Source organism: Mustela lutreola, chromosome 4 (genome assembly GCF_030435805.1).
Source record: "Mustela lutreola isolate mMusLut2 chromosome 4, mMusLut2.pri, whole genome shotgun sequence".
Taxonomy (NCBI): Eukaryota; Metazoa; Chordata; class Mammalia; order Carnivora; family Mustelidae; genus Mustela; species Mustela lutreola.
The window spans coordinates 40,015,605-40,040,938 of NC_081293.1; the positions used below are offsets into that span (position 1 = coordinate 40,015,605).

At 42.6% G+C, this 25,334-nt stretch overlaps 1 protein-coding gene and 1 long non-coding RNA gene across 3 annotated transcripts in view; one reads left to right on the forward strand and one right to left on the reverse strand.

Moving 5' to 3' along the window:
* Nucleotides 1–1,218: 1,218 nt before the first annotated feature.
* On the reverse strand, nt 1,219–2,711 carry LOC131828714 (uncharacterized). Its single transcript, XR_009352549.1, has 3 exons — nt 2,202–2,711; nt 1,618–1,673; nt 1,219–1,484 (listed from the first exon to the last, which is right to left on the reverse strand). It is a non-coding gene; the product is annotated as an uncharacterized LOC131828714 (long non-coding RNA).
* The window catches only part of ERCC6 (ERCC excision repair 6, chromatin remodeling factor), a 72,318-nt gene continuing 49,677 nt past the window's right edge, over nt 2,694–25,334 (forward strand). For both annotated transcript variants that reach the window (XM_059169630.1, XM_059169631.1), the window contains exons 1-5: nt 2,694–2,805; nt 6,305–6,741; nt 8,591–8,711; nt 10,570–10,681; nt 14,428–15,145. In XM_059169630.1, coding sequence (XP_059025613.1) covers nt 6,320–6,741; nt 8,591–8,711; nt 10,570–10,681; nt 14,428–15,145 — 1,373 coding nt within the window. In that variant the 5' untranslated portion in view covers nt 2,694–2,805; nt 6,305–6,319. The remainder of the gene's footprint in view (nt 2,806–6,304; nt 6,742–8,590; nt 8,712–10,569; nt 10,682–14,427; nt 15,146–25,334) is intronic.

Consider the following 25,334-nt stretch of genomic DNA (forward strand, 5'->3'; position numbering starts at 1 on the left):
CTTATTACTACTCTCAGGCAACACAAGTCAGGAGAAACTTGGCTTAAAGTACACAGAGCCTTTAATTAGCTAAATACAAATTCATCTAAAAAGCTTTACTGAATTAATAGTGACTGTTTCATGATGCCTGCTCTAAATTAAAGGGATACTAAAAGGATAATTACAATCATGTGGGGTAATGATGCATCTTTCCAGTTTGGTGCTCCAAACCTACTGTCCATCTCTCTCAACCCTGCCCTGTGCCCAATGAGGCTCATCTATATAGAATGGCACCAATGGGTTGCATGACCCTCTGGCAGTCAGTAGGTTTTGACCAATGGGAGGCAGCCACAGATGAAATAATGAAAGGGTAGTGAGTTTAGGGTATGGATTTCCCAGTTCCCTCCCAATGAGTGACCATGGGTTGGTACATTTCAACTGGTCTTTTCCATTCAATTGTTCTCTTCTGAACCTATGTCTTCCAGTGAAGACCCTTTCATGCCCAGGGATGGTGTATTCACTTGTTAGTGCTGCCATAACATAGTACTACAGACTGGATGGCTTAAAAAACAGAAATGCATTTTCTCACAGTCTGGAGACTCTGAGACCCAGGGCTGGCAGGGCTGGTCTCTTCTGGGGCCTTTCTTCTTGAACTGTAGATGGTTGTTGTTTCCGCATGTCTTCACATGGTCTTTCCTCTGTGCATGTCCATGCTCTAATCTCCTCTTCTTATAAGGATACCAGTTATACTGGATTAGAGCCTGCCCCGATAACCTCATTTTAACTTAATAAAAGATTTTTAGTGTCTTTAGAGATCCTATATCCAAATACAGTCCCATTTGAGGTACTGGGGTTAGGATTTCAACTGAATTTGGAGGGATACAATCCAGCTCATAATATATGGGAACATCTCCTAAAGTCTTGCTAGGCCCGGGGGTACTGTGCTGAGTTGTTTTCCTAATCCTGCCCACACCTTTATAAAAGTTGTTAATTCTTGGGGCACCTGGGTGGCTCAGTGGGTTAAAGCCTCTGCCTTCGGCCCAGGTCATGATCCCAGGGTCCTGGGATCGAGCCCTGCATCGAGCCCCACATCGGGCTTTCTGCTCAGCAGGGAGCCTGCTTCCCTTCCTCTTTCTCTGCCTGCTTCTCTGCCTGCTTCTCTGCCTGCTTCTCTGTAATCTGTTTGTCAAATAAATAAATAAAATCTTAAAAAAAAGTTGTTAATTCTCCTCAACTACTTAAGAGTGTACCACCTGCCTCCTGTCCAAATTGTAACTGACACACAGGCACTCACGAAAATAGTGCACATTAAAAGGGGGACCTCATTTTCTTTCTTACTTTTTTTTTTTTTAAAGATTTTATTTCTTTATTTGACACAGAGAGAGAGAGATGACAAGTAGGCAGAGAGGCAGGTAGAGAGAGAAGGGAGGAAGCAGGCTCCCTGCTGAGCAGAGGGTCTGATGATGCCAATGCCGGGCTGGATCCCAGGACCCTGAGATCATGACCTGAGAGGAAGGCAGAGGCTTAACCCACTGAGCCACCCACGGGCTCCAGGACCTCATTTTCAAAATTGTTGGAAAGCACTGCATATCTGGGAGAAACAGCTTTCACATTCAAGCATTAAAACTAATATCTTACCAATGCCTTTCTGTTCACAATTATTGTACTCAGGAGATCACCAGAATCCTTTATTCCTTTAAAAAACAAACAAACATTTTTTATGTGGGATGACTTAAGGCAAACGTAGATTGGTGCTGCTAACAAGAGAGATATGGTGGGTGGTATTACTATTATCAAGTAGCTTCCTAGCCCCCTTTTCCTAATGTCTGACCAGGCTTCAAAATGAGGAAGGCACTTCCCTACTCAGGACCAAAGATCCTTTCCTAAAAAAACAAACCAAACCAAACTAAACAGAACTTTCCCCACCCCCCAACATAAAGGTCCTTCCCTCAGTCACTGCTACTCGCCGAGGACTTTCCGGCGCTGGCCCTGGAAAATTCACTCTCTTAGGGAGTGGAAGCCCTGAGAAGCCGCCTTTTTGGTTAAGGCGGACACCTATCGTGGGCTACTCCTTCCTCAGGAGTAGCTCAGTTTCCTCCCTCCGTTCTGAACCTAGGTGTGGATGGATATTTTGTTTCTTCAAACGCTCCAAGCAAAAATTCTCATTTGGCCCCAAATCCTTCTTACTGCTTTGATGTGAGGACAGGTATTAAATGACTCACCAGTGCAATCAAGGCATTCATGTGGGTCCACTATACACACACATCCTCCCCGCCCAGCTGTGCGTGTAGGAGCTGGAGGGGCAACAGGTTTAAACAAGGCCTCTCCCTCTTCTTTGCGTGCTAACAGCCGTGCCAGACGACCAAGACCGAGCAACAACGCCCGCCGCGAGAGGCGACTGAAACGGGTCATTCCAGCCGGCTCCCCTCCCCAAGCTTATTTTCTTTGGGATTCACGGCACACAGTACCTCTCTCTCTTTCTTCCTGAAAACATGTCCTTCCATTCTTATGATCGTCCTACTGAAGAGGTACTTTTTGACCAGCGCTGAAACGCCGGACCCAAGTCACACATCGGATCACCAGCCCATACAACCCTTACACGCAAAACGCAGAGAAAAAGGCGGGGCTACACGCATCCGTCCAATCACGTGGCCGCGCACGCCCTTCCAGGGCCTTCCGGCACTTGCGCCGTGGTTAGGTCACGCTGGGAGGCGGTGCTTACGACGGACCAAAGACGCATGCGCCGCGGCTGCCCCGGTCCGGCTTCCACGGCTGCGGGCGTCGGTGGCATCTGCGTTTCCGTACTGGTGGCCGCGGGGCCCTGGGGTGAGTGTTGGGGAGGCCGTGCTGAACTTCGAGCTCGGACTCCCAGGAGCCTATGGCCTCGTCTTGGGCATCTGGCTGTCTTGAGGGAGTCCATCCGCAGGGCTGACCAGGAACTGGCCCTTGAGTCGGGCGCGCGCCTTCCTGGCCCGCGCACCTGCGGCCGGAAGTGACGCCCAGCGCTCTCACCTGGGGCGGCGGTGGGTCCCAGCCTCCGGCCGGCGGCGGACTAGTAGTGGGCCGGCCCGGAAACTTGAGCTTCTGGGCTTTGTGTTGGCCCAGAGCGCAGGATGAGCGCGGCCCTGTTCGATTTCGATGAAAAAAATAACTGGAGTTGTTACTTGAAAGAAAGCATCGGGGTAAATACAAGTCAGGCGCTTTGGGCATTGATCCTGTCAAGTGGGATTGGGTAAAGGATTGAGCAGTCCGTATACGAATGCTGTAACACGGATTTCCTACGTAGCATCCATCTTCAGCCTGTTCCAAGCTGCAGTCGTTTTCCCACCCGTGCGTCTCCCGTCGTTTCCTGGTACAGTTTCTTCCAGTCCGTTATCCATTCAGTAGCCCAGGTGATCTGTTAGGAAATTCAAATAGGTCATGACATCATCACCCTGTTTAAAAGTCTTCAAAATCATTGGAATGAAATCCAAGTTCATGTTTTACCAGGTCCTTTGTGATCTTGGCTACCCCTCCATCTTCACTTCTTCACATCTTCACTTGGGCCCCACTCCCTCCCCAGCTAGGCATGTGGACAACCGAGTGCAAACCAGAATCCAGTGCCTCCCACACAAGTCCCAGTGCTCAAAGGGGAGGACAATGAAGAGACTGTTTTTCCAGATGATTACTCCTTGCAGAGTGTTAGAAAATAATCTGTAAGATTTATACAATGAATGGAATCCTTATCAGCAACTTTAACTGTTATGCCCATAGTATAAAGTAAAAAATTCTCACTGTGTTCCATCCTTTCATTTTCCAAGGGCACCAGCTCTTACCAGCCTTAGAAATTACACGTTTCTTTGCAAAATGTTCGTTTCAGTTTTGTCCTGTTTAATCCTTTTCATCCTTCAGACACTGGCTCAGGTATCATTATCAGAGAGGTCTCCCTCCTTATCCCTAACTCTGCACTGTCAATTAGTTTCCTCTGTTACTTTGTCCTAAAGAATCCTGTACTTTTATAGCGGTTACCATAATTACGTATGTGGGTATAATTTATGTATGAACATGTTTAAATGTATAAATATGTGTATGTGTATATAATTCTTAAAATGTATGTTTTTCCCAAGAGTCTAAGCTCTGTGGTGACAGAACCTAGTACACTGTCTGGTATAATTGACTATCAAGTATTTGTTAAATGAATGATTTATTTCACATCTGAAACTGTTTGGTTTCTGATGAAAACTTCGTGATTTTCAGCTTTTATTCTCAGGAAACTTGGCCCTTTGGTCCATAGTCACTCTCCAAGTGGCTTCTTGATGTCTCCCTTTCTCCTTCCTTCCCTTCCTATCCCAATACCTTCTGGCTTCTTCTTCTTCTTTTTTTCTAATCTATCCAGCTAGGACCCCAAGTTCAGTTACTTGAACTACTCTTCTCTTCAGCATCTGTCCCCATGCGCTTTTGTCCTTCTGCTGCTTCTGCTCTGAAAGCTCCCAACAGTGACATTTCCCTGGACTGTTAATTACCCAAGGAGCAAATTGTACAGCCTTGGGGATTGTTGGCAATCTGTGGTTTTGGGGGGCCCTCCACACCTGTCACCAGTGTTTGTTCCCCATCAGCTTTTCCCTTCTATAGGACATTTTTTGCAGATTCTTATTCTTCTCCAGCCCCTCTTTCTGTTTCCCATCTGCTTCCTTTCTGAGATTCTTATTTTTATGGCAGAATTCACCAGTGACTCAGTTGTCCACATTGGACTTGTTGTTTTAGACTCCTCTCTGAACATTACTTCCCTTCAGGATATATGGGGTGTCTTCAGTGTATCAGACCCTGGATCAGGGGTTCACATCTTAGCTTGTATAAGTTTCTTTAGCTCCAGACCCAAAGCATTGTCCCTTCCTCTGTTTCCAGGCGGCCTCTTGTTGGTGCCTCTTCTACAGACCTACCCTGCTGTGTTATTATTGACATGTTTCTCCTCCCCTAGAGAATAAGCTACTCTGGAAGGGATAGTGCTAAGTTCCTGGTGTCTTTGTACTTGTGCTTGGCTGCCGAGATGGTTTTATTTAATGAGAAATCATTGGGGCTTATTGGGAGAACTCCTGGTATTTTTATATAAACAAAGTTTTGGTGGTGAAAGAAACCTTAGTTTATTTAGTTAAATAAAAAGCAAGGCTGTCTCTTGGTTATTGCATTGCTTTTTAATGTATTTATTAGAGTTACACAGGCAACATAGTGAATACATTTTACTGAAGGAGATCCTGAGTATGTGGAGTGAAATGTGAAATCTTCCTTTATTCTCCCCTATCCTGCTTCCTCCTCCCCAGTGGTTGCAGGTTTAGTGTGTCTCTCCAGATCACTTTGAATGCATTTAATACACACAGATGCAGATAGACTTTTTTTAATCTAACATAAAAGTGTTCATACTCTGATTTCTTTTCAGTTTATAAGCCTTTTGTATCAGTGTCACTGAAAATACTTAATGCTTATACGCTTATATTAAACTGTTGATATGCTACAGTGAATAGCCTTCCTTGCATGTATGTGAGTATTTCTTTGGAATACATATCTGGTCATGTGCATTTTAAATCTTGATAGATATCTTTAAATTGCCTTCCAAAAAAGCTTTAGTAATTCATATTGCTTTTAGCATTGTGTGAGGGTGGATCTTCCTTGTCTGCTGGACATAATCAGGCCTAACCTGTTTTTTACAACCTGATTGACAAGAAATTGTGTTGCACGTTGGAATAGGGTAATTTTTGAGAATTTTCTCAGATGCCGGATTTTAGTGGTGATACTATGTCTCGTTCAGAGTTTCTGCGTATTAAGTAGCCAAGTTTCAGAGTTTCTGCGTATTAAGTAGCCAAGTTTCTAGTGGTCAGATTCATAGAGAAGCTTGTTGCTTACTTCACTAAATTTGTGTATCACAGTTCATCATGCCACTGTATTATCAAACTTTTGTGCCATAATGCAGTGAAGATGCTAACTTGGAAAGTAGCAGTCAAATGACGTCAGTTGATTTGGAAAAGACTCTTAGGGTGCCAGTCAAGATTTTGGTTGCCAGTTTTCTTACATGGCTTTCCAAATGTCTTTTATTGTTGATGCTGTTTTTTCCTTCTTGTCTTTTTCTTTCTTTTTTTGGTTAATACTTCTTATTATCAGAACTCAAGAAGATGTATAGCTTTTGCCTTTTTAAGAAAAGTAATACTTGCAAACTCAAATTTATCTAATTGGAGGCTTATTACTTGATCTTTTGAGAATTCAGTGTTCCTTAATTATAAAGATGTTAAGAAACTATATAAATATCAATTCTTTATAACCAAAAAGGTTTATTACATTTTTTTTTCCCCTTTAGGTATTCTTGTAGAGGATGCAAAATGCGAGAATCTCCAACTCAAGTTCAACTCAGGAGCAAGACGGTTTGCAAAGTCAGTATGTCAATGATAAACAAGAAATGACAATCAAGCAAGAGAATGATGGCAGTGTGGAGGTGGAGGAAAGCCTCCCCTCTTGTTCCTCTGCTAATGGACCATCCAATTCTGCCGAGGGGTGTTCATCGGAAGTTTTGAGGAGAGGGTTGGCCCTGCTGCACATCAACAGACATCACATACAGACGGTGGAGCCAAGTGCGCAGGCCCTTGAACTGCAGGGGTTGGGTGTGGATGTGTATGACCAAGATGTGCTGGAACAGGGAGTGCTTCGGCAAGTGGACAGCGCCATTCATGAGGCTAGCCGTGCGGCCCAGCTTGCTGATGCGGAGAAGGAGTACCGATCAGTCCTGGATGATCTCACGTGAGTGTGGACTGTCTTCTCTGATTGCAGATTTTGTGTTTACATGTGATGGAGAAATGCAGGTAATAGCCATGGTATTCCAGAAATATGGGAGATTTATAGAACCTCTTATTTGGAGGATGGAGTCAGTTAGGTCAGTCCTCAACCATGTGTGCGTGAGCTTAAGTCCTTTCCCTCAGGAGCAACATTGAATGTGGTAGTCAGGGTCTCAGGTCAGCTCACAACAACCTGTTTATGCATAACATCCTAGAGAGAAATAGTGTTCTGAGTAGCCCAGAACTCACAACCATGTGCCCAGAATGGTTTTCAGGAGAAGTGTACCTAAAGGTGTGATGTGTGCAACTTGAGACACCAGGAACACATCATGCCCTTACCCCTCACATTTTTCTCTTGCCCTTTAGTTTCTTTTTAGTTTCCTGTGTCTAAACCCAATGTCCGTCTTTTGATAATTTTTCAGATTTGCATTTCGAGAAATAATGTGAAACAACTCCTTGCCTTTCCTTTCTTCTGTCCTACTTTTGACTCAATAGAAAAGATGAAGTCCCATGGAAACTTCATTTGTGTGTTGGAGGAGAAGCAGCTCTGGACCTGGGCTGGAAGGGTGGGGCAGGCGACGGTGGAGCTTCTTCACTATTGCCAGTCTGCCCTGTCTTGGCCAGTGTTCTAGGCTGTGTCAGGCAAGCCTGAAAGAGAAAAGGAGTGGGGGGAGGAATGGAGCAGTCTCAAATGGGGATGGCTGGGGAAGGGGAGAGGAGGGAAGAATGAGGAGCTATTGGCTACCCTTGGCTGGGGACACTGTGGGGCAGATGGCGGTTGGAACTTCAAGGACATGTTTTCTGCCAGCAGCTTCCTGGTGTGTTCTCTTGGCCTTCTGAGTGGCAGTTACCCCGGAGTACTTATGGTATTCTAGGTGTCGGGAGCTCGATTCCTGATAAGGAACATACTTTCACATCTGATCTTAGATATGTGCCTCCTGCTTGCTTAGGTGACAGAGTGCTGAGGAATTACCTCATGGATGAACATGACATCCGAGGTGACATGTGGTTAGACTACCAGTAACTTGCATTGATAACATCTTTAGTCCTGATATCCACAAAGGATACAAATAGCAAAGTATACAAGTGTCAAGATTAAATTTGTGTTTTGAAAACTGGGAGTTACCATTCTACTGTGTCTGTTTTAGAAGAATCATGTTAGAGATTGGTTCCCCCCCGTCACACTATAAAATATTATGCTACAGCAAATAAGTCTTCCAGTATTGTGAAAAAAAAATATTGTCACAGGTATCTGACTTTATAAAAAAGGTCAGCATTTTTAGTACTTTTCCAGACTTGGGGTTACTTCCAAAAGGGGCTTTAAAAACCCATGTATGGGTAGTTGATAATGAGGAAGCTTGTGTGTGTTTGGGGAAGGGCTATATCGGAGTCTCTGTACCTTCCTCTCAATTTTGTTGTGAACCTAAAACTGCTCTGAAAAACTAAAATCTTGAAGAACCAAACAACGTATATCATTTTATTTTAATTTAAAAGGACAACTATTGTACATTGTTTTAGCACAGTCTCTTGAATTGGGTAGTCACTTAAAATGTAGAATGAATGAAACAGCTTACAAATGGGAATGTGCCTGGTTCTAATCAGCCAGATCAAAGAAAACACTAGCAGTTATCTTAAACTTGTAATAACCCTTCAAGTTGTGTATTTGGCAACAAGAACATGCATTCTGCTTTAGTTTCTTTTATCTGTCAGTTAATAAGAAGTAAAGGGACATCTTTGTAGCATTTCTGTCTTCACATTACACTACAAAAAAATGTTACCACAGTGGAAAATAGACATTTTATTTTATTTTTCAGGTCATGTACAACATCCCTAAGGCAAATCAATAAAATTATTGAACAACTTAGCCCTCAAGCTGCCACCAACAGAGACATCAACAGGAAACTAGATTCAGTAAAACGACAGAAGTATAATAAGGTGATTCCAAATAACATTAAGTATTGCATTTTTGAAAAAGTCATCATTGCTGTTCATTTAATATTTGGGAAGTATTCTGAAAAGAAGATGTGAAGGAAATAGGTATAATAGAAAATTTTGAGTTCCTTTTTCACGTTTAATATTTTAGCTGTTTCTGTTTAATATCTTATGTTAAAGAACGTCTTTTAAAATACACACATACATCATCACACATACTTGAGAGAAGTTTCTCTTGCTGGCTTTGCGTGCTGTCTTGTTGATGTTGATGATTATAGTCTTCCTTGCTGTGCCATTTTCTTTTACCTAGCTTAGGCACCTGTTTGGCATGTGGGCCTCACGTCCATCTCCTTGTGTTGTGTGAATTTTCTTTTTGTTTGTTTGTTTGTTTGTTTTGCTTGGCTCCTGCTTGTCCTGATTATTGTGTTTCCTATGGCCACAGCCATCACCCCACATATGCTCAAGGTCACTACTCTTAGGTATTATGATTACCACCCAGACACACTGATGGATCTGCACTTAGGGTTGTACAGCCTCATAGGGAATATCTGTTACTTATGACACTGTTTTTTTGAAGTTTGTAACATTTTTTGGAATTTATGCTTTTTGAAAATAGGTCAGAGTGGATAGGAATGCCTGGTTTTGATCATTTGATTTCTGCCATCCAAAATGACGAGCAGATATCCTTGTGCTGGCAGTTGACCCCCTGCTGCGAGTAAAGTCCTTGCATCTTTTATTTAAACTTCATTTACTTTATTTAAACTAGTGATGTCTGTAGAGTGCTTCCTTTTGTTTTCCACTCACCAGTCTGTTATCTTCACCGTCCCGTCGTCTATCACCTACCTTCAGAACAGCAGCCCAAAAGTCAGAGCTAGCAGTGGCCTCAAGCAGCTGAGGTCTCCCCAAAGCAGAGAGAGGACATCTGGCCTCTTGTGGGAGCATGTGAAACCAGACTTTGGGCCGTTTTACATACTAGTCTAAGTCAGCTGTAGATTCCTATCTTTCTAAAATAGCCCTTTGATGGTTAGAGATAAACTATTCAGAGAGAAAGGCTCTGTTTGTTTCTTTTTAGAAAGGCTGTTTAAATGAGATTAAATGAGGGAAAACTGAAGGAAAAGGAATTGCAGTTTAGTATAACACGGCATTTATACTCAGCATTTCTCCTCATTGCACTCTCATATTTGGTGTTTAAACATTCTTGACCTTGGGAAGAACAACCAGGTACCATAGGCCTAGTTAATTGGAGAGGCCCTAGGAACCGCTGCATTGCTGAGCTCTGGTGATAGAGAGGGAGACAAGACAAAGTGGGGTCTGGGGTGGGTAGGGTAAAAGAGTATATTCAAATGTATATGCCTTTTAAAGTCTAGCAATTGGGTAGAATACTATAAAAGACTGTAAAGGACAGTTGTAAATACGGTAGATGGTCAGAGGTGCTTTTTTATGTTTGAACAGTTGTGTTTGTTTCTTCTGCCTACAGCCTATTGACCTCATAGCCTGTCCGTTGCTAAAGTCAGAAACAGAGGTTTAGTCATTTACCCAGTGGGCAGTGGGGAAACCTAACTAGAGCAGTTCCACCTCCTAGTGCAGTGTCAGTGCACAGGAACTTCAGTGCTCAGGCACATAGAAAGCTGGGCTGCCCAGCCAGGAGAGTGGGTGGGGACAGGCATGCCTGCCCGCCCCATGGGAATGCTTTCAGGCCTACGTCCTACGTCCTTTGGCTCAAATATGGTTCTTTATGATAGTAGAAATATATGGAATTTCTGTTTTATTTTGCCTTGATTAAAGTTTTTAAATGTATCTTTTGTATTTAGCAATAAATCACTTCATTGCTGTTTTCTATATTCAATATCTACCACTCAAGGAACAACAGCTAAAGAAGATCACAGCAAAACAAAAACGTCTCCAGGCTATCCTTGGAGGAGCGGAGGTACAAGTTGAAGTAGACCATGCCAGTCTGGAGGAGGAGGATATAGGTAAGGCTACTGGGAACAATGTCTCCTTGTTCTTGAATTGGTGCCTGATGCCTGTAGCGGTGAGGGTATCTCCTCAGTCCTGGCCGGGGTTTCAGGAAAAATCCCTTTCTTTGCCTTACTGTTAAAACGGATGAGGAAGATTTTATTGTCTACACCTGCAGAACCAAATCTCTTAAGTTATAAGGGGGTATTTGGAGAATGAAAGTAAATGTTCAACTCCATCTACTAGAGACTGCTGGTGTACACTTGGTATTAGTTTAATAAATTAGGGAGCTTAGCATTCTTGTGTAGTTAATTTTGTAGGGACAACTGACTTCTTGATTGAATTACATTTTTAAGCCCAGCATCATCAGTCAGCATTCATAGACTTGCTTTTACATATGTTTTTGGGATGTATTTGACAGGCTTTCCAAACATCATCACTTCTTTTGTTTAAGAAGAGCTATCATACTATGGCTCCGATTTTGTTTTTATTACTGCCCAGAATGGGTGTCTTTTGGAGAATGTTTTGAGAAAATGCATAAGCTCCGAAATGAAATATCTTTGTGGTCTCTGTGTGTGTATGTGTAGGTGTGTGTTTAGAAATTGTTGGTAGCTGCTCAGTCATTTAATATTTGAAATACAGATTAAGGCTTCTTCGCATTTAAGCTTTTCAAGCAGATATTTTCTACTAGTTTCTGAAGTTTATTCCGTAACATGGGAGAATTATTATGAAGAATTAATTGAGGCAATAGAAAAAATATTAGATGAACTTTTACATTTCAGTCTCTCAGAATTTATTGGGCCTGCGACCAAGGCTTTCTGCTGCTGAGAGGCCATGTTTCTTGTTCCTGTCTGGCTGCCTAAAACCTTCTGCATTTTACCTCCTCTTGCTTCCTTGGTAAAACTTTGCCCAGGATTAGTGGTTGCTTCCCCAATTCCAGAAGCCCCTTTTCACCCTTGCTTCACTTGGCCTGTCTGTAGCAGCAGATACTTCTGTGCCTTCCAGGATCCCAGTCTCTCCTGGTTTTTCTTTTGGCCCTCTGACCATTTCAGTGGGTGGTTTTGTTTGCTTTTCTGAGGGAGAAAGTCTGGGGTGGGAAGTATAGGGTGAGGGTGGGGGCATCAACAAGCTGATTCTGAAATTGATGTAAAAATGTGTTGGGCCAAGAAAAGTTCATCTTGAAGAGGAACAAAATATCAAGACCTGTTATCAAGCTGCAGTGATTAAGACAGTGAAGTATGGGCACAAGGAAAGAGATAGACCCGTGGGACAGAATATAGGGACCAGCAAACAGAACCACCCCCGCGTGGTCACTTGGTTTATGACAGATACAGCAGTGCAGTGCTGTGAAGAGGTATCATCTTTTCAGTAAGTAGTGCTGGATTCATTCACACCAAGGTAAAACGAACCTTGGGCCCTTACACCATGTACAGAAATAAATGAAAAATAGATTTTAAATATAATGTGAGTGGTAAAACAAGGCTTTTAAAATACAGCATAGGAAAGTATTTTCATGATCTTGGGGCAAGACTTAATGAGACATAAAAATGCTCATGGTAAAGGAAAAGGTTTGATGAGTGAGCTGTCTCACAACTTCTGTTGAAAAGAGAACACCGAGAGAGTGAAAAGGCAAGCCGAAGAGTGGGAGATGATTCTTGCAACACATGTATTAATTGAAGGACAGGAATCCAGAGTGTATTAAAGAACTCTTGGGAAGGGCTAAAGACCTGAACATTTTCTTCAAAAGAGGCTATTCAGAAGGTCAACGAATCTATGAAGAGGTGCCCTAGTCCTTTAGTTCGTAGGGAAATACAAATGACAACCACAGAGTGGTACTGTTGCATACGTACTAGAATAGCTACGATGTCAAGAATGTAGACCCATCGAAACTCTCAAACATTGTTGGTGGAACTTAAAATTAATAGGACCATTTTGAAAAACTGTTTGGCAGTGTCTGCTAAAGCTTAACATACCCAAAGAATTACGTATACACGAATTACTGATGGATGTGTATTGGAATATTCATAGCGAGAATATTCATAGCGACGTAATTCATAGTAACTAAAATCTGGAAACTACCCAAATGTCCATTAACAGTGGAATGGAAAAATTACAGTGTAGCTATGTGATAGAATACTAACAACAGTGAAAACCAGCAACTGCAGCTGTATTCAAGAATGGGGATGACTATCAAGTGTAATGTTGAGCCAAATAAGGTGACACAAGTGTACCAACATTTCCATTTACATAAAGCTCAAAGCCAGGGACAGCTTGTTTGTAGTGTTAATAGTGTGGTGGGTCTTTATTCTGGGAGTGGGTTAGAGACTGGGATGTGCCATCACAGGCGCATCTGGTGGTGCTAGCAGGTTCTGTTTCTCGATCTGGAGATGGGTGTGCAGTGTGTTTTTTTGTGAAAAGTAACTGAGCTGTACACTTGGCATTTGTGCACTTCCTGATGTGTATTTTTCTTCACTGCAAGTTTAGTGAAGAACGGGCTGCGGTGTTACTGCACCGCGAGAAACGTAGATTGTGGAATGTGAATTCCTTATGCTCAGCCCTACTTCTGTTGGAGTTTCGGCTCTGGGTAAAGTAGTGCTGCTCGAGATGAAGTTCAGAGATTTCCGGGTGACTTTATGTTATTAAGACCGAACTTCCCGTTTACACCCTCCGTGCTGTCAGGTGCACATCTAACAGTGCTGTCCTGTAGACCTGCTGGCAGTGATGGGAGTGCTGTCTGTGCTGTCCCTTGTGGTCGTCCTTAGCCCCACCCGGCTCATCGAGCACTTGATATATGGCAAGTGTGTCTGAGGATCTGAGTTTTCAACTTAAATAGCCACATTGTGTGGAGCAAACATTTAACTTTTACCTATTCAGGTGCATGTTGATTCTTTATACATTTGCAGTTTTGCTGTTTGTTGCATTTTAAGTCTGTGCGGGTCCTGGTACTCGAAGTGGCATGGAAACTTGGGAGATTGCTTCCTGGGGGGCTGTTCTTCGATAAGGAAACAGACACATTTGTCTGAACGTTACATATGGGTAGGTCTTTCTCTGGCTGCATAGAGAGTATATTTATAATGCATTATTTTAGAAAAAGTTATTGAGAGGGGCAGCTGGGTGGTTCAGTGGGTTAAGCCTCTGCCTTTGGCTCAGGTCATGATCTCGGGGTCCTGGGATTGAGCCCTGCATTGGGCTCTCTGCCCAGTGGGGAGCCTGCTTCCTCCTCTCTCTCTGCCTGCCTCTCTGCCTACTTGTGATCTCTCTCTTAAATAAATAAATAAAATCTTAAAAAAAAAAGAAAAAAGAAAAAGTTTTTGAGGATTCAGCTTTTTGACTCAGTATATTGAATTTGGCATGATGAATGCTATAATAAATGTTGTTCTCTTCTTTATACACAATATGCTTTTGTACATCCATGGTATGTTTTAATTTTAAAAAAATTTTTATTTTTTTAAGAGAGAGAGCACACATGCGAGTGGGGTGTGGAGTAGAGGGGGAGGAAGAAGGAGGGGGGAAAGAATCTTAAAGCAGACTGCACTGAGTGCAGAGCCCGCTGAGGTCTCAATCTCACAGCCCTGAGACCATGACCTGAGCTGAAACCAAGAGTTGCAGGCCCAAAAGACTGAGACACCGGGTGCCCCCATCCATGGTATGTTTTAAAAATGTGAGTTAATCATAGTTGCTGTTTGTTGGAGAAGTGACTATTTGTGTTGTGCTCTTGGAAAGGTTTCCGCTAGTGCCCAATATACTGTCATCCCTCTTTCAGAACCGGGGCCGTCCTGTCTCGGCAGCATGCTTATGCCTGCCCAGGAGACCGCTTGGGAAGAGCTCATCCGCACGGGCCAGATGACACCTTTTGGAACCCAGATCCCTCAGAAACAGGAGAAAAAGCCTAGAAAACTAATGCTCAACGAAGCATCGGGTTTTGAAAAGTATTTGGCAGATCAAGCAAAATTGTCTTTTGAAAGGAAGAAGCAAGCTTGTAGTAAAAGAGCTTCTAGAAAAACCCCGGCCTCGGTCACTTCGGAACTGAGCACAGCACTCCATGAAAACAAACCAAATGAGCAAAGCAAAGGTCTCTCGAAAACAGATAAGCGCTTGAAAAAGCACATGAAGAAGCTCCAGAAAAGGGCTCTTCATTTCCAGGGGAAGGTGGGCTTGCCAAAAGGAAAGAAACCTTTGGAGTCTGACGTGAGGCCGAAGGTGGAGGGCAGCTCTGAGGGTGAAGAGTCCGAGTACTTGCCCACGGAGGAGGAGCTGGAGGAGGCCGAGGAGGCCGAGCTGACGGCAGAGGACACGGACTATGAACTGAAGCCTGTGCTCAAGCACCGGAAACGGCAGAAAAAAGTCACAGGGCAGGAGATCGAGGATGACTTCCTTCCAAGTTCTGGGGAAGAAGCAGAAGCTGCCTGTGGAGGAAGAAGTCGGAAAGTAGTGAGATGCCAAGATGATGGAGATGAAGATTATTATAAGCAGCGGTTAAGGTCAGTCTGCAGGTTGTAAACAGATTGCGCTCTTTGCTTTCTCTTAGGCTGCAGGTTTATTGAATAAGAATTCTAGATTTGGCTTAATGTATTAGGCCCCCTTTTATCCAAAGGTTGGAATCCCTGCAGCCTTAGCCTCCTTGAACCAGCAGAGCCCTGGAATCCCCAATGGAGCTAATCCCCAATGCCTCTAACTTTTGTATCTTCGTTCAGATTTGGGGCATGTCTCAGAAGAAGAGCTTAGGGGAAGGGCCCAGGCAAGAGGCATGCAGAGGACTGAAGCAAGAGCCGTGTGCCTTTACTGTCAGAGAGGACCCCGAAGGGAGGGTCAGGAAGAGGAAAACACTGCCTGTGTCGTGTATGTTGCGTGGTTGGTTTTTTTCTTTTTATGCAGGAAAGTAATTGTCCAGGACTTTCTTCCAAAAAGGAGCTGAAATTTAAGCTTTAGTATATGAAAGAATAAACTTGTTTTCTTAAATCCCTCCTTCCTTGTCTTGAGAAAGTAGTCCCCTGCAGAATTACGAACTCCCATCACGCTGCCAGAAAGGCATTTCACGGGCAATCGCCTGCCCTTCCTTTTCACTTTTCAGTTTTGATGCCGGACACTGACTTTGGCTTTTCTTTCCGTGACTCAGTAGATGATGCAAATAAGATGAAAGGGAAGGTGATCATGTTCCTTTGGGAAGTCAGTTGCCACATATTTTTTGTGAGCCCTGAAAAATGGTCTGGACGCTGTAGGTACCTGGTGTGCCCACCAAGCACGACCCTGCCCCTCCCCGGCCTCCCACGTGAGCTTACTCAGCACTAAGAAGGTCCAAGGGAAAGGGAATCTGTTTAGTGGATTCATTTTTAAGTATTTGCTCCCGGGCTGGCCTTTTTCCAGTCCTCAATAGTTTTTTTCTTGTTTTATATGCAGGGAGACCTCATTTATCATGCTTCTTGTAGCTTTCCGCTGATCTTCGTGAATGCAAACTGTCCTGATAATTTTTTTCCTTCTGTTGAGAACTGATGACCCACACCCAGACTATCACATACATAATCTAGTCTTTTAAAAGCAGATGTGGCATAGTTCTTTTCACAAAGAGGTTGAGGACCTGTGACCTGAATCTGGTTCTTGAGAACTGTTACACTCACACTGTGGTAGACCAGTGTAGCATAGTTGAGGAGGGACTTATATTTGTTACTTCTCATTGCAACTTTATTTTGCACATTTAATATCTGTAGAGCTGTTTGAGGGATATGGCTGGATACTCTTGAACCTTGAGCACTGTCATTCTCTTAACTAACTGTAGAATTAATAAAAGTGTTAATCTCAACGTATTGATTGTAAATGGAATAGTACTTTCTTCTCATTCAATATTTATTTTAAATGTATTAGTATCTTGAGCAGAAGTGGCTTATTTTGATTGAATTTTAAATAAGGATTTAGTTTAAATTCATGGCAACACGTTTTTCTTAATAATCTCAATACTGTAGAACAGTTACTTCGAAAGCCATATCAAAACCAGTTTTTTGCTGAAGTTACAGTAAAATCTCAACTGAATTTCAGAAATATCAATAACTCTAATTGCCACCAAAATACTATAGCTTTTAAAATTTTATGGCTACAGTTATTAAGGCTGTTAAACTGCAGATAACACATTGAAATGTTTGTATGACATCTCCTTTGGTACTCTATGGTTTGGGGGATGGTGAAAGGAAAGGCAGGATCTAAGAAGCATTAAGAACATTTTAGAACTACCAGTTGCTTTTTTATTTTGTTGCTTGTTGTTGCTGATCTTTGTGTACATATTGAAATTGTAACGAACAACAGCAAAACAAAACCAAAAAAGACTTCAGGCTCCCTTATTTTAGCAGTGGTTTGATGACAGATGATCAGAATAAAGCCTTATAGAGTTTGCAACATAGAAAAATGAGTTTTCCTTTATGGTTCGAACTTAGGAATATGTTCCTAGGCCAGGTGCTTTCTTGTATTGATTATAGCCCTGTTAATTATTATGCTCATTTAGAGCATTGTGGTGCTTAGAAGTGAAAGTGAGTCATTCCTCCAGATCTTAACCCCTTAATTCTCTCAGCTCGAGCGTCAGAGTTCTTTCCTTAGCTCTAGCTTAGTCCCAACTATGTATCATTGTTTTCAGCTGTTGCCAAGTGGGAATTTCCTATCAAGCCTTCTCTAGAGCTTAACCTTTTCTGGAATAGGATAATAGCACTTAGGATCCTACTTTCTCTGACTTAGCCCAAGACCTCAGAACAGTCTTGGAAGTGTTACTCGTTGTTTTAAACTGCCCATATATTTTTCCCTTTCCTCATTTGTATTTTGCTTCTCTTTACTGAGTTGCATTTGGAAGCTGTCTGTGTCCTTAGTGGTGTTCCCTGATTTTCATACCTCTGATAATGTACCAGGACGGATGAGCTAGTTCTTAGAAGTACATATTCTGTTGGTTCTTACTCATGTCCTTAGTATGCAGAGCCTAGAAAACATCCATGATTTTCTAATTTTCATTTTGTAGGAGCAAAGTATCAGTTAGGGTATTGCTTTTAGTTGTGAGGTTCAGCTTTTCTTAAAATACATTGCTGCTTTATAAAACTAGGGTCCGGGAGCTCCAGGAGCCAAATAATAGGAATGACACACATTCAGTGTTGGAGCGTTAGGTGTCCCTGGTGAACACTTACATGTCACTTACCTCATCCAGTCTGTACAGCCAGAACAGGTCAGGGTGGCCTAGAAGACCAGACATAGGTGCACCTTTCTCCTCAAGGTGATCAAAGATCAGCAGTCCTTGTTACTTAGTGTTCCTGATTGATTAACAGATGAGATAGAAGGCAACTCCCATTGTTTCCTCCTTGTTCTCGCTGCATGAATGCGTACGTGCGCTCTAGGACCAGGACTAGGGTTTCCAGCAAGGAATTTGTGAACTTTTATTAGGGGACACAGGCACCAGTAGGCCCAATGTGAAGGGAATAATGAATTCAGACATGGAAGATTTTGGGGAGGAGATTAATTCTAGCACAGGGCTTTGTCTATTGAGTAGTTCAGATATTTTGAAATAGACCTTAGGGTGCAGGTTACTGAGAGGGAAAATACTTGTTTGCTTTGGAGGCACATTATTTCTCATTTGGATTGGTGGGGTGGTCGCCTGGCTTCTAAGCAATCCGCCGTCGCCAGGTGGTGCCTGGCTTCTAAGCCATCCGCCGCAGGACAGGTCAGGCACAGGCCCTCGCCTTGCCGAACAGTTCCCATCTTGGGTAGTGGCAGTCTGTTCGCGGGGTGGGGGGGAACAGACCCTGTTTGGGCTCTTCGGGAAAGAGTGGCACAGTCCATTAGTGGTCTCTGCCATGGGCATGGGGGCCTGGGGGAAGCAGCAGCCTTCATGCCAGCTGTTTGCCAAACTTGAGATACAGCACCAACAAAAAATGCCACCAATTCTGGCCTCCTTCTCTGGCAGCGGTCAGCACTGCTTGGGTCAGACTTGGGCTGTAGGTCAGGTTCCATCCCGAGTGAGAGGATGCATTTCCAAATACATGTTGTCTCCTACTGGTACAAGTAGGGCTAGTGTTTAGCCTTTGACTTAAACCCATACCCTGAAGCTCTTCTTTCTGTTTCTGTTTGCCAGACGTTATTATTTAAGTTGCTAACCTGATGGGCTGTATTTCCTTGGCAGTGAGCGTAGACTAAAGCAGAGGTTACCCCGCCATGGCCTGAATCTGCAGAATCACCTGGGAGCCCTGCCATTGGAGGTGCTGATTCAAGAAGGCTAGCATGGGGCTACCAAGCAGTAATATTTAGAAGCTTTTCTAGGTGGTTTGATGCACTGTCAAGTTTGGGAAGTACATGTTGTGTATAAATAGGTTTTATATACTGTTTTCCTTTTTGAGGTTGTGGCTTTTGGCAGATTCAGTTTGTATTTGTTTCTCTAAAATCTTTATATATACCCTGCACAAGTTTGTTTATATAGGGGAGGGCTTGAAGGGGAACTGAGGTTAGTTCATTCAGCTACTTGCTGTATGTAATAGATCATTTCCTTCCTATCAGACCATATGCTTCAGAATCACCTGGAAAGCATCTTCCAGACTCAGCCTAGAGCGTCTGAGGCTCCAGGTCAGGGGTGGGAGGAGCTGGGCACTGTGTGGGTACATTGACTGAGCTCCCGCTGATTCTGAGGTGAGGTTGGTAGCATTCCTTATCATTACAGGCCCTTACTGTGTTTCCACTGAGGAAGCCCTTGAGACTGTTGGAAAGAACTGTGGGTAAGGATGTTGGGGTTTGAAAATGAAATGCTTTTTTCCCCTACTCTAGCCCAGAGTCAGTTTGGTATTGCTGCTGGAATAAATCTGCCCCCTCTCGCATTCCACTGCCACCTCAGCGAGTGGCAGTAGATTTCCCAGACTCTTGAGTAGGTGGTGCCTAAGTCTTCTCAGATTATCAGGTCCTTGGGACCAAGCTGCAGAGGTCACAGCCTGAAACCGATTTGAGTTGCTCCCTGTGAATGGTTTGAAGGCTTTCCACACTCTCCACCTTGCACTTCTGATGATTCCTTGTTTTTTTTTAAATAGTGAACTTATGATAACATTAAGATGAAATAACTACTTACATCTCTATTTTTTGTGTTATTTGTCTACATTTCATTCCAGGCTTTGATCCTGCGCATACATATCTTTCAGTTATTAAAGTTATAGTAAGAGGTTCAAACATTTGATCATGTCCTGTTTAAGTTGATCAACTTTCCTGTGATCTCACTGTTAAGAGATAGAGCTGGGATTTGAAGCCAGGACAGAGTTGTGTAAATGTCATTTTCCTTCCGTTTGTGGGATCGGGTAGAATGTGCGATATCTAGATATGACCACAAGGTGGCGCCAAGAGTCAGTACATAGCTGCCTCCACCTCCCTGTGATGGAAACAACCAAAAACCTAAGTCGCTTGGATGGGGACTTGGGGAGATTATAGGGAGTCTAGAAGACTTGACAGATAATGTGTGGATGGGGATAGGATTTGTGTCATATCTTGTTTAACCTGCATCTGTAGTCATGATGCCTGTTGGTGTAACTGGATTCTAATCCATTTAATAAAATGTCTTTAAACTTTAAAGATTTTTCTTTTCAGCCCCCCTTTTTAAAATTTTACTTTATCTTATGTGACTAACTTTAAATGGCTCCATTCATTATGCATATCTTACACAGTGTCTTCACACTGCAAGGCTTAATCATCTGAGTAAACAGTATCTCCGTTGTCCTTCCTCTTGAGCCCTGGGCCCCTATGGCCCCGGGTGGATTGGATCCTGGTTTGGAGGGTTTGGCTGTATATACATGAAGAGAAGAAAAAGAGACTGAGAAGAGAAAGGCTGTCAGTGTTTTCAGATGCTTACAGGGTTCAAGCCAAGTGGCATAAATGTTGAAAAACGTCTCTTGGGTTTGGAAATTTGGAGGCTTTGATGGCCTGAGCAAGGGTGGCATGTGGGGGATGGAAGGAGGTTCTCTGAGAACAACTATAGCTAGCATCACTGAATGCATAGTACTTGGCAGTGCTTCATATCAAGTGGGCTTGCTGGTTTAATCCTCACAACCCCGAGGAACTAGGAACCTGAGCCCAGAAAGCTCACATAATTTGCCCAAGAGAACATAGATAGAGAAGCCTGGGGGAAGGGGAGGGGGTCTGAAGGGGTTGGGGTAGGCGGGAGTGATTATCGGCTTGGTCAGTACAGTGGACTGAGAAGAGCATTGCTTCAGCAGCAGGATTCCGCCATCACTTGATGGGGACCACCTCCACACTTTTTGTGGGTCCCGTTCCTAGGAGGCCATGCCTCCTAGAACCACTCTTCTAGCTGCGTGTCTCCATCTTATTGTCCTCCCAGAGCTGCCTTCTCTTTGTCCAGAGCTGGCTCCCTTTGCACTGCAATTGTCTCATTTGTTCTTTAATTGGATCTTTGTTTGCCTTGGATGATGATTTAGCACATTCAGGAAGGAAGGCCAGATTACATTGTAGAGCTTATAACTTTAAAAAAAAAATCATTTGTTCTCTAAAATCTGAATTTATTAGAAGTTTAAGTTTGATCAAGAAACCTAAACCTACTTTGATCAAGAAACCTAATGATTTGAACATTGTTCTTATCATCAGTTTCTGGGAGTTAATTTCTCAGGAAATACCCTCCCCCCACCCCGGAGTCTGTATTTTAAAGAGAGAAGAAAAAGTTACTCCCTTACAGAGTTCTCTCAGAGAGAATCTTGGCTCCTTTTAAATGACGAAGCTGAGACACAAATGAAGACTAATTCTGCTTCGTGCTCTGCACACACCTCTCATTCCCAGCTCCAGCGCCTAATTGTGTGCATCAGTCTTAATTTACTCTGTGAGATCTGGACTCCTAACTGAGGGTATTTCATCTGCTCACATGTGCCAATTAAGTCCACCCAGATAGACCATAAAAAGGCAGATAAGAAAAGTAAAACACTGAGTATCTCAATTTAGCAAATTAGACTAATCTGTAAGGGATTCTTAGCTGTCTGAAATAGAAAACCTACCGCACTACAGAAAAGAAAACAATATTAAATACCCAGCTTGGTGCCTTGAATATATTTTCAAAAAATCAAATTGTGCTCATTGTGCTTCTGTTGTAGAATTTCTTTCTTGGATATTGCAATAGTGGAGAATGAGCCCGAGATTGAAATTTCACCCCATATTGAGAATGATTTAACTATGCGGTGTGTGGCTTTTTCCTCACAGTGCAGATCCAGACTCTGAGCCTGGTGGCCCTTGCAATGTGAAGATGAAGGCAGAGCAGTTAGGTCACTTTTGAATTTCAAGCAGCTCAGTGTATGACTTCCTTGGAGCTTTGGAATGGGCACGTTCGTTTTATTACTGTATGACCTGAAGCTACTGATAATTGACAGTTCTTATTGTTCAGTGTATTTTGCCTCTTTTGTGAGTTGGTATAGGCACCGTTTTTTCTGTTTATTAAATGTATCCTGTGAGTTTGTTCAGCCCAGGTTATTTGTAGTGAAAGGAATTGCTAAGCTGACTTAGTGTTACTTGACAGAGTTGGCAGGTGTGCTGTGAAGAATGAGTTTTGACTCGCTCTGTGCAGTACTGAGGTAGGGAAGGACATCTTTTGAGACAAATTTGAATTGAAGCTTTAGAAATTGGTTTGCTCTTGTACAGTTGTTTTCCTTGTATGGTGCTTAAAGAGGTGAGTATTGATTCTTTAGCTCACACTATGAGAAAAGAAGTAGTTTGAGGTAGTTTGAAAAAATATTTTTTGAGAGGCAAGATATGTAACAGGAGTACAGACTCTGGGGGCCGATTATCTGTGTTCGAATCTTCATGTTGGTGATCTTGGCCAGGCTACTTCACCCTTTCCCTGCCTACTTCAACTGTGAAAAAGAGATTAAAAATAGTATCTGCCTCATAGGGTTTGTAAGGATTAAGTGAATTAATACTGGTAAATTGCTTACAACAGTGCCCAGCACACAGTGAACATTGGTAACTATTCTTGTTATGACTTAATATTTGTTTTCTGACTCTAAATTAAAAATACATCCACACACACACATGCACACATGCACACACACACACATACACACACACATATATATGGTATGGGTGTTTGTATGTGTAATTTCCCCAAACACAGCTGGTCCAGAGCAGCAAATGTTACTTAGGAGGTGGTATGTAACATAGGGGTTAGAAATTACAGGCCATGGAATCAGATGCCAGAGTCTTACCTAGTAGCTGTGAGATATTCTACATCTTTTCATCTGCAAAATGGGGATTGTAAGAGTACTTTGGTCAGGGGTCGTGTGAGGATTGTAAAAGATAATATATCTAAGCTATTGGGCATATGTCAGCCACTCAGTAAGTACTAGCTATTCTTATTTGCATGCCCACTAGCTAAAATATTTGCTACAAGGATTTCTTCAAGCCAATAAGAGGGTCTGTGAGAATCATGAAGAAGAGCCCATATATATTGATATATCCGAAAAGGTGTCCTCTTTCTAAAGTAAAAGGCAGTTTACAGTTGGTATTAGTATGCATAACCAGATCATTAGCTATTATAATACTTAAGTTATGTTAATGTCAGGCTTTTCTTACCTCTTTCACATTTTTTTATCAATATGATAAGGTCCACTTAGTGATAAAATGTCTGTGCAAATAGGAGCACATTATCCATAGTTTGGGGAGAAATAAAAAAATTATTTCTCCTTTGAATGCACTAGGGGGCACTAGACCTCTGCCCAGGGGGCACTCTTCAAGTTTCTTAGCCTGCTGGTCCGTTCTAAGTGTGTGTAAGTCAGGCTTACACTTGGGTTCCTCATGGTGTTCTCTGTTCTCAGGTCAGTGTTCTGGATTATTCTGTTGTGTCTTATAAGGCTTGATTTCCATACTCCTTGCTGACCTAGATGAGCAGGACATCATTCCCCAAGTGGTCTGTGATAATCTTATTCTTGGCTGATGGCATGGGTGAACTAGCACGAGGGCCTTCTAGACTTGGGGGCTACATCTGACTCCTGCCTGCCCAAGATTGCAGTTGGTGTTCTCACAGGTGTTATTTTTTATTCCTATTTAACCTATAATTAACTAAAATGTTTCAGTTTTACCTTTTTGTATAATCTCCTGCCAATAATTAATTGTGAGATGGGGTCTGGCATGTATGCAGTATAAAAAAAATAAGTAGTTTCCAAAGGGTGTAGTACATATATTATCATGTAGTGGTGTGAGAACCGCTTATTTGGCTCCTTTCTTGGCCAAGGAGACAAATGCAATGATGTTGAATGATGATACTTCTTTCTTTTCTTTTCTTTTTTTTAAGATTTTATTTATTTATTTGACAGAGATCACAAGCAGGCAGAGAGGCAGGCAGAGAGAGAGAGAGAGAAATGGAAGCAGGCCCCCTGCTGAGCAGTGAGCCCAACTTGGGGGTCTATCCCAGGACCCTGGGATCATGACCCGAGCCAAAGGCAGAGGCTTTAACCCACTGAGCCACCGAGGTGACCCTGAATGATATTTCTAAAGTTTAGATCGCCCCTTGCCATTTATAGACCTGAAATTTAGCTCTCGGCCCACATCTAGTTTTCACTTCTTAGTGGGACTCTGAAATCTGAGTTTTTTTTTAATGGGTTCTCCTCCAGTGGCAGCCACCAAAGTCTGCGAAACTTTCAGAGTTAGAAAATCTCCCCAGTGACTAACATACTTCATTTTATTTGGTTGCAACTGTGACTATTACATGTGTGGATTAAAGAAAAAGATGAAGGTGGGACCATCAAAAGCATTATTTCTTTTCTAGTAATGTCACTAGGGCTAGTTAAACTTTTGCCACCTCTGTCAGAAGATGAATTCTTTCATTAAAAAAAGTTGAGGGGCGTCTGGGTGGCTCAGTGGGTTGAAGCCTCTGCCTTTGGCTCAGGTAATGATCTCAGGGTCCTGGGATCGAGCCCCACATCCGGCTCTCTTCTCAGCGGGGAGCCTGCTCCCCCCACCCCCGCCTGCCTCTATGCCTACTTGTAATCTCTGTCTACCAAATAAATAAATAAAATCTAAAAAAAAAAAAAAAAAAAAAGTTGAATCTTTTAACCTCCCTTTTACACCTGTCCTAGGGAAGCTTGGACCCCAGCTCAGGGTTCCTGATTCTTCCCAAGGACTAGAGTGTAGAAACCAGTGTTGTTGCAAAGTAAATCTGCTCGAAAACCCAAAAAACAGAACTCAGGACTTAAAAATAACTTAAAATATTTTTATTACTCAATATAATGAGCTTCTTCTCTTGTTTTTTTTTTTTTTTTTTAAATAAAATTGAGAATTTCTCTGATTTTGTCCTTGCTATGTCTTGTTCTTTGTTGTGGTCCTTAACCATGTTTGTCCAGTAGATTAATCTTAGAGTAGTACCTTAACATATGTGTGGAAAGAGGAGGAATGCAGCAGGAGCTAAGGCTGTAAATGAAACAGAACAGGAGCATTCTTTAACCCATTTTTAAATGACCTACTTCCACCATTCTCAAGCCATGCTTCTGTCCCTGGTATCTTCCTTATCTTCAGATCAATTCTGAACCTCATTCATTGATTCATGCAGCATTTACTGAGTACCTCTGTTAAGGTAAACCATTGTACTGGTCTCTAGAGGTATGAGAATGACCAAAAATAGTCTCTGGGCTCATGTGGCTCCCGGTCTAATGGAGGAGATAGATATGGTTTTCAAATGATGCTGAA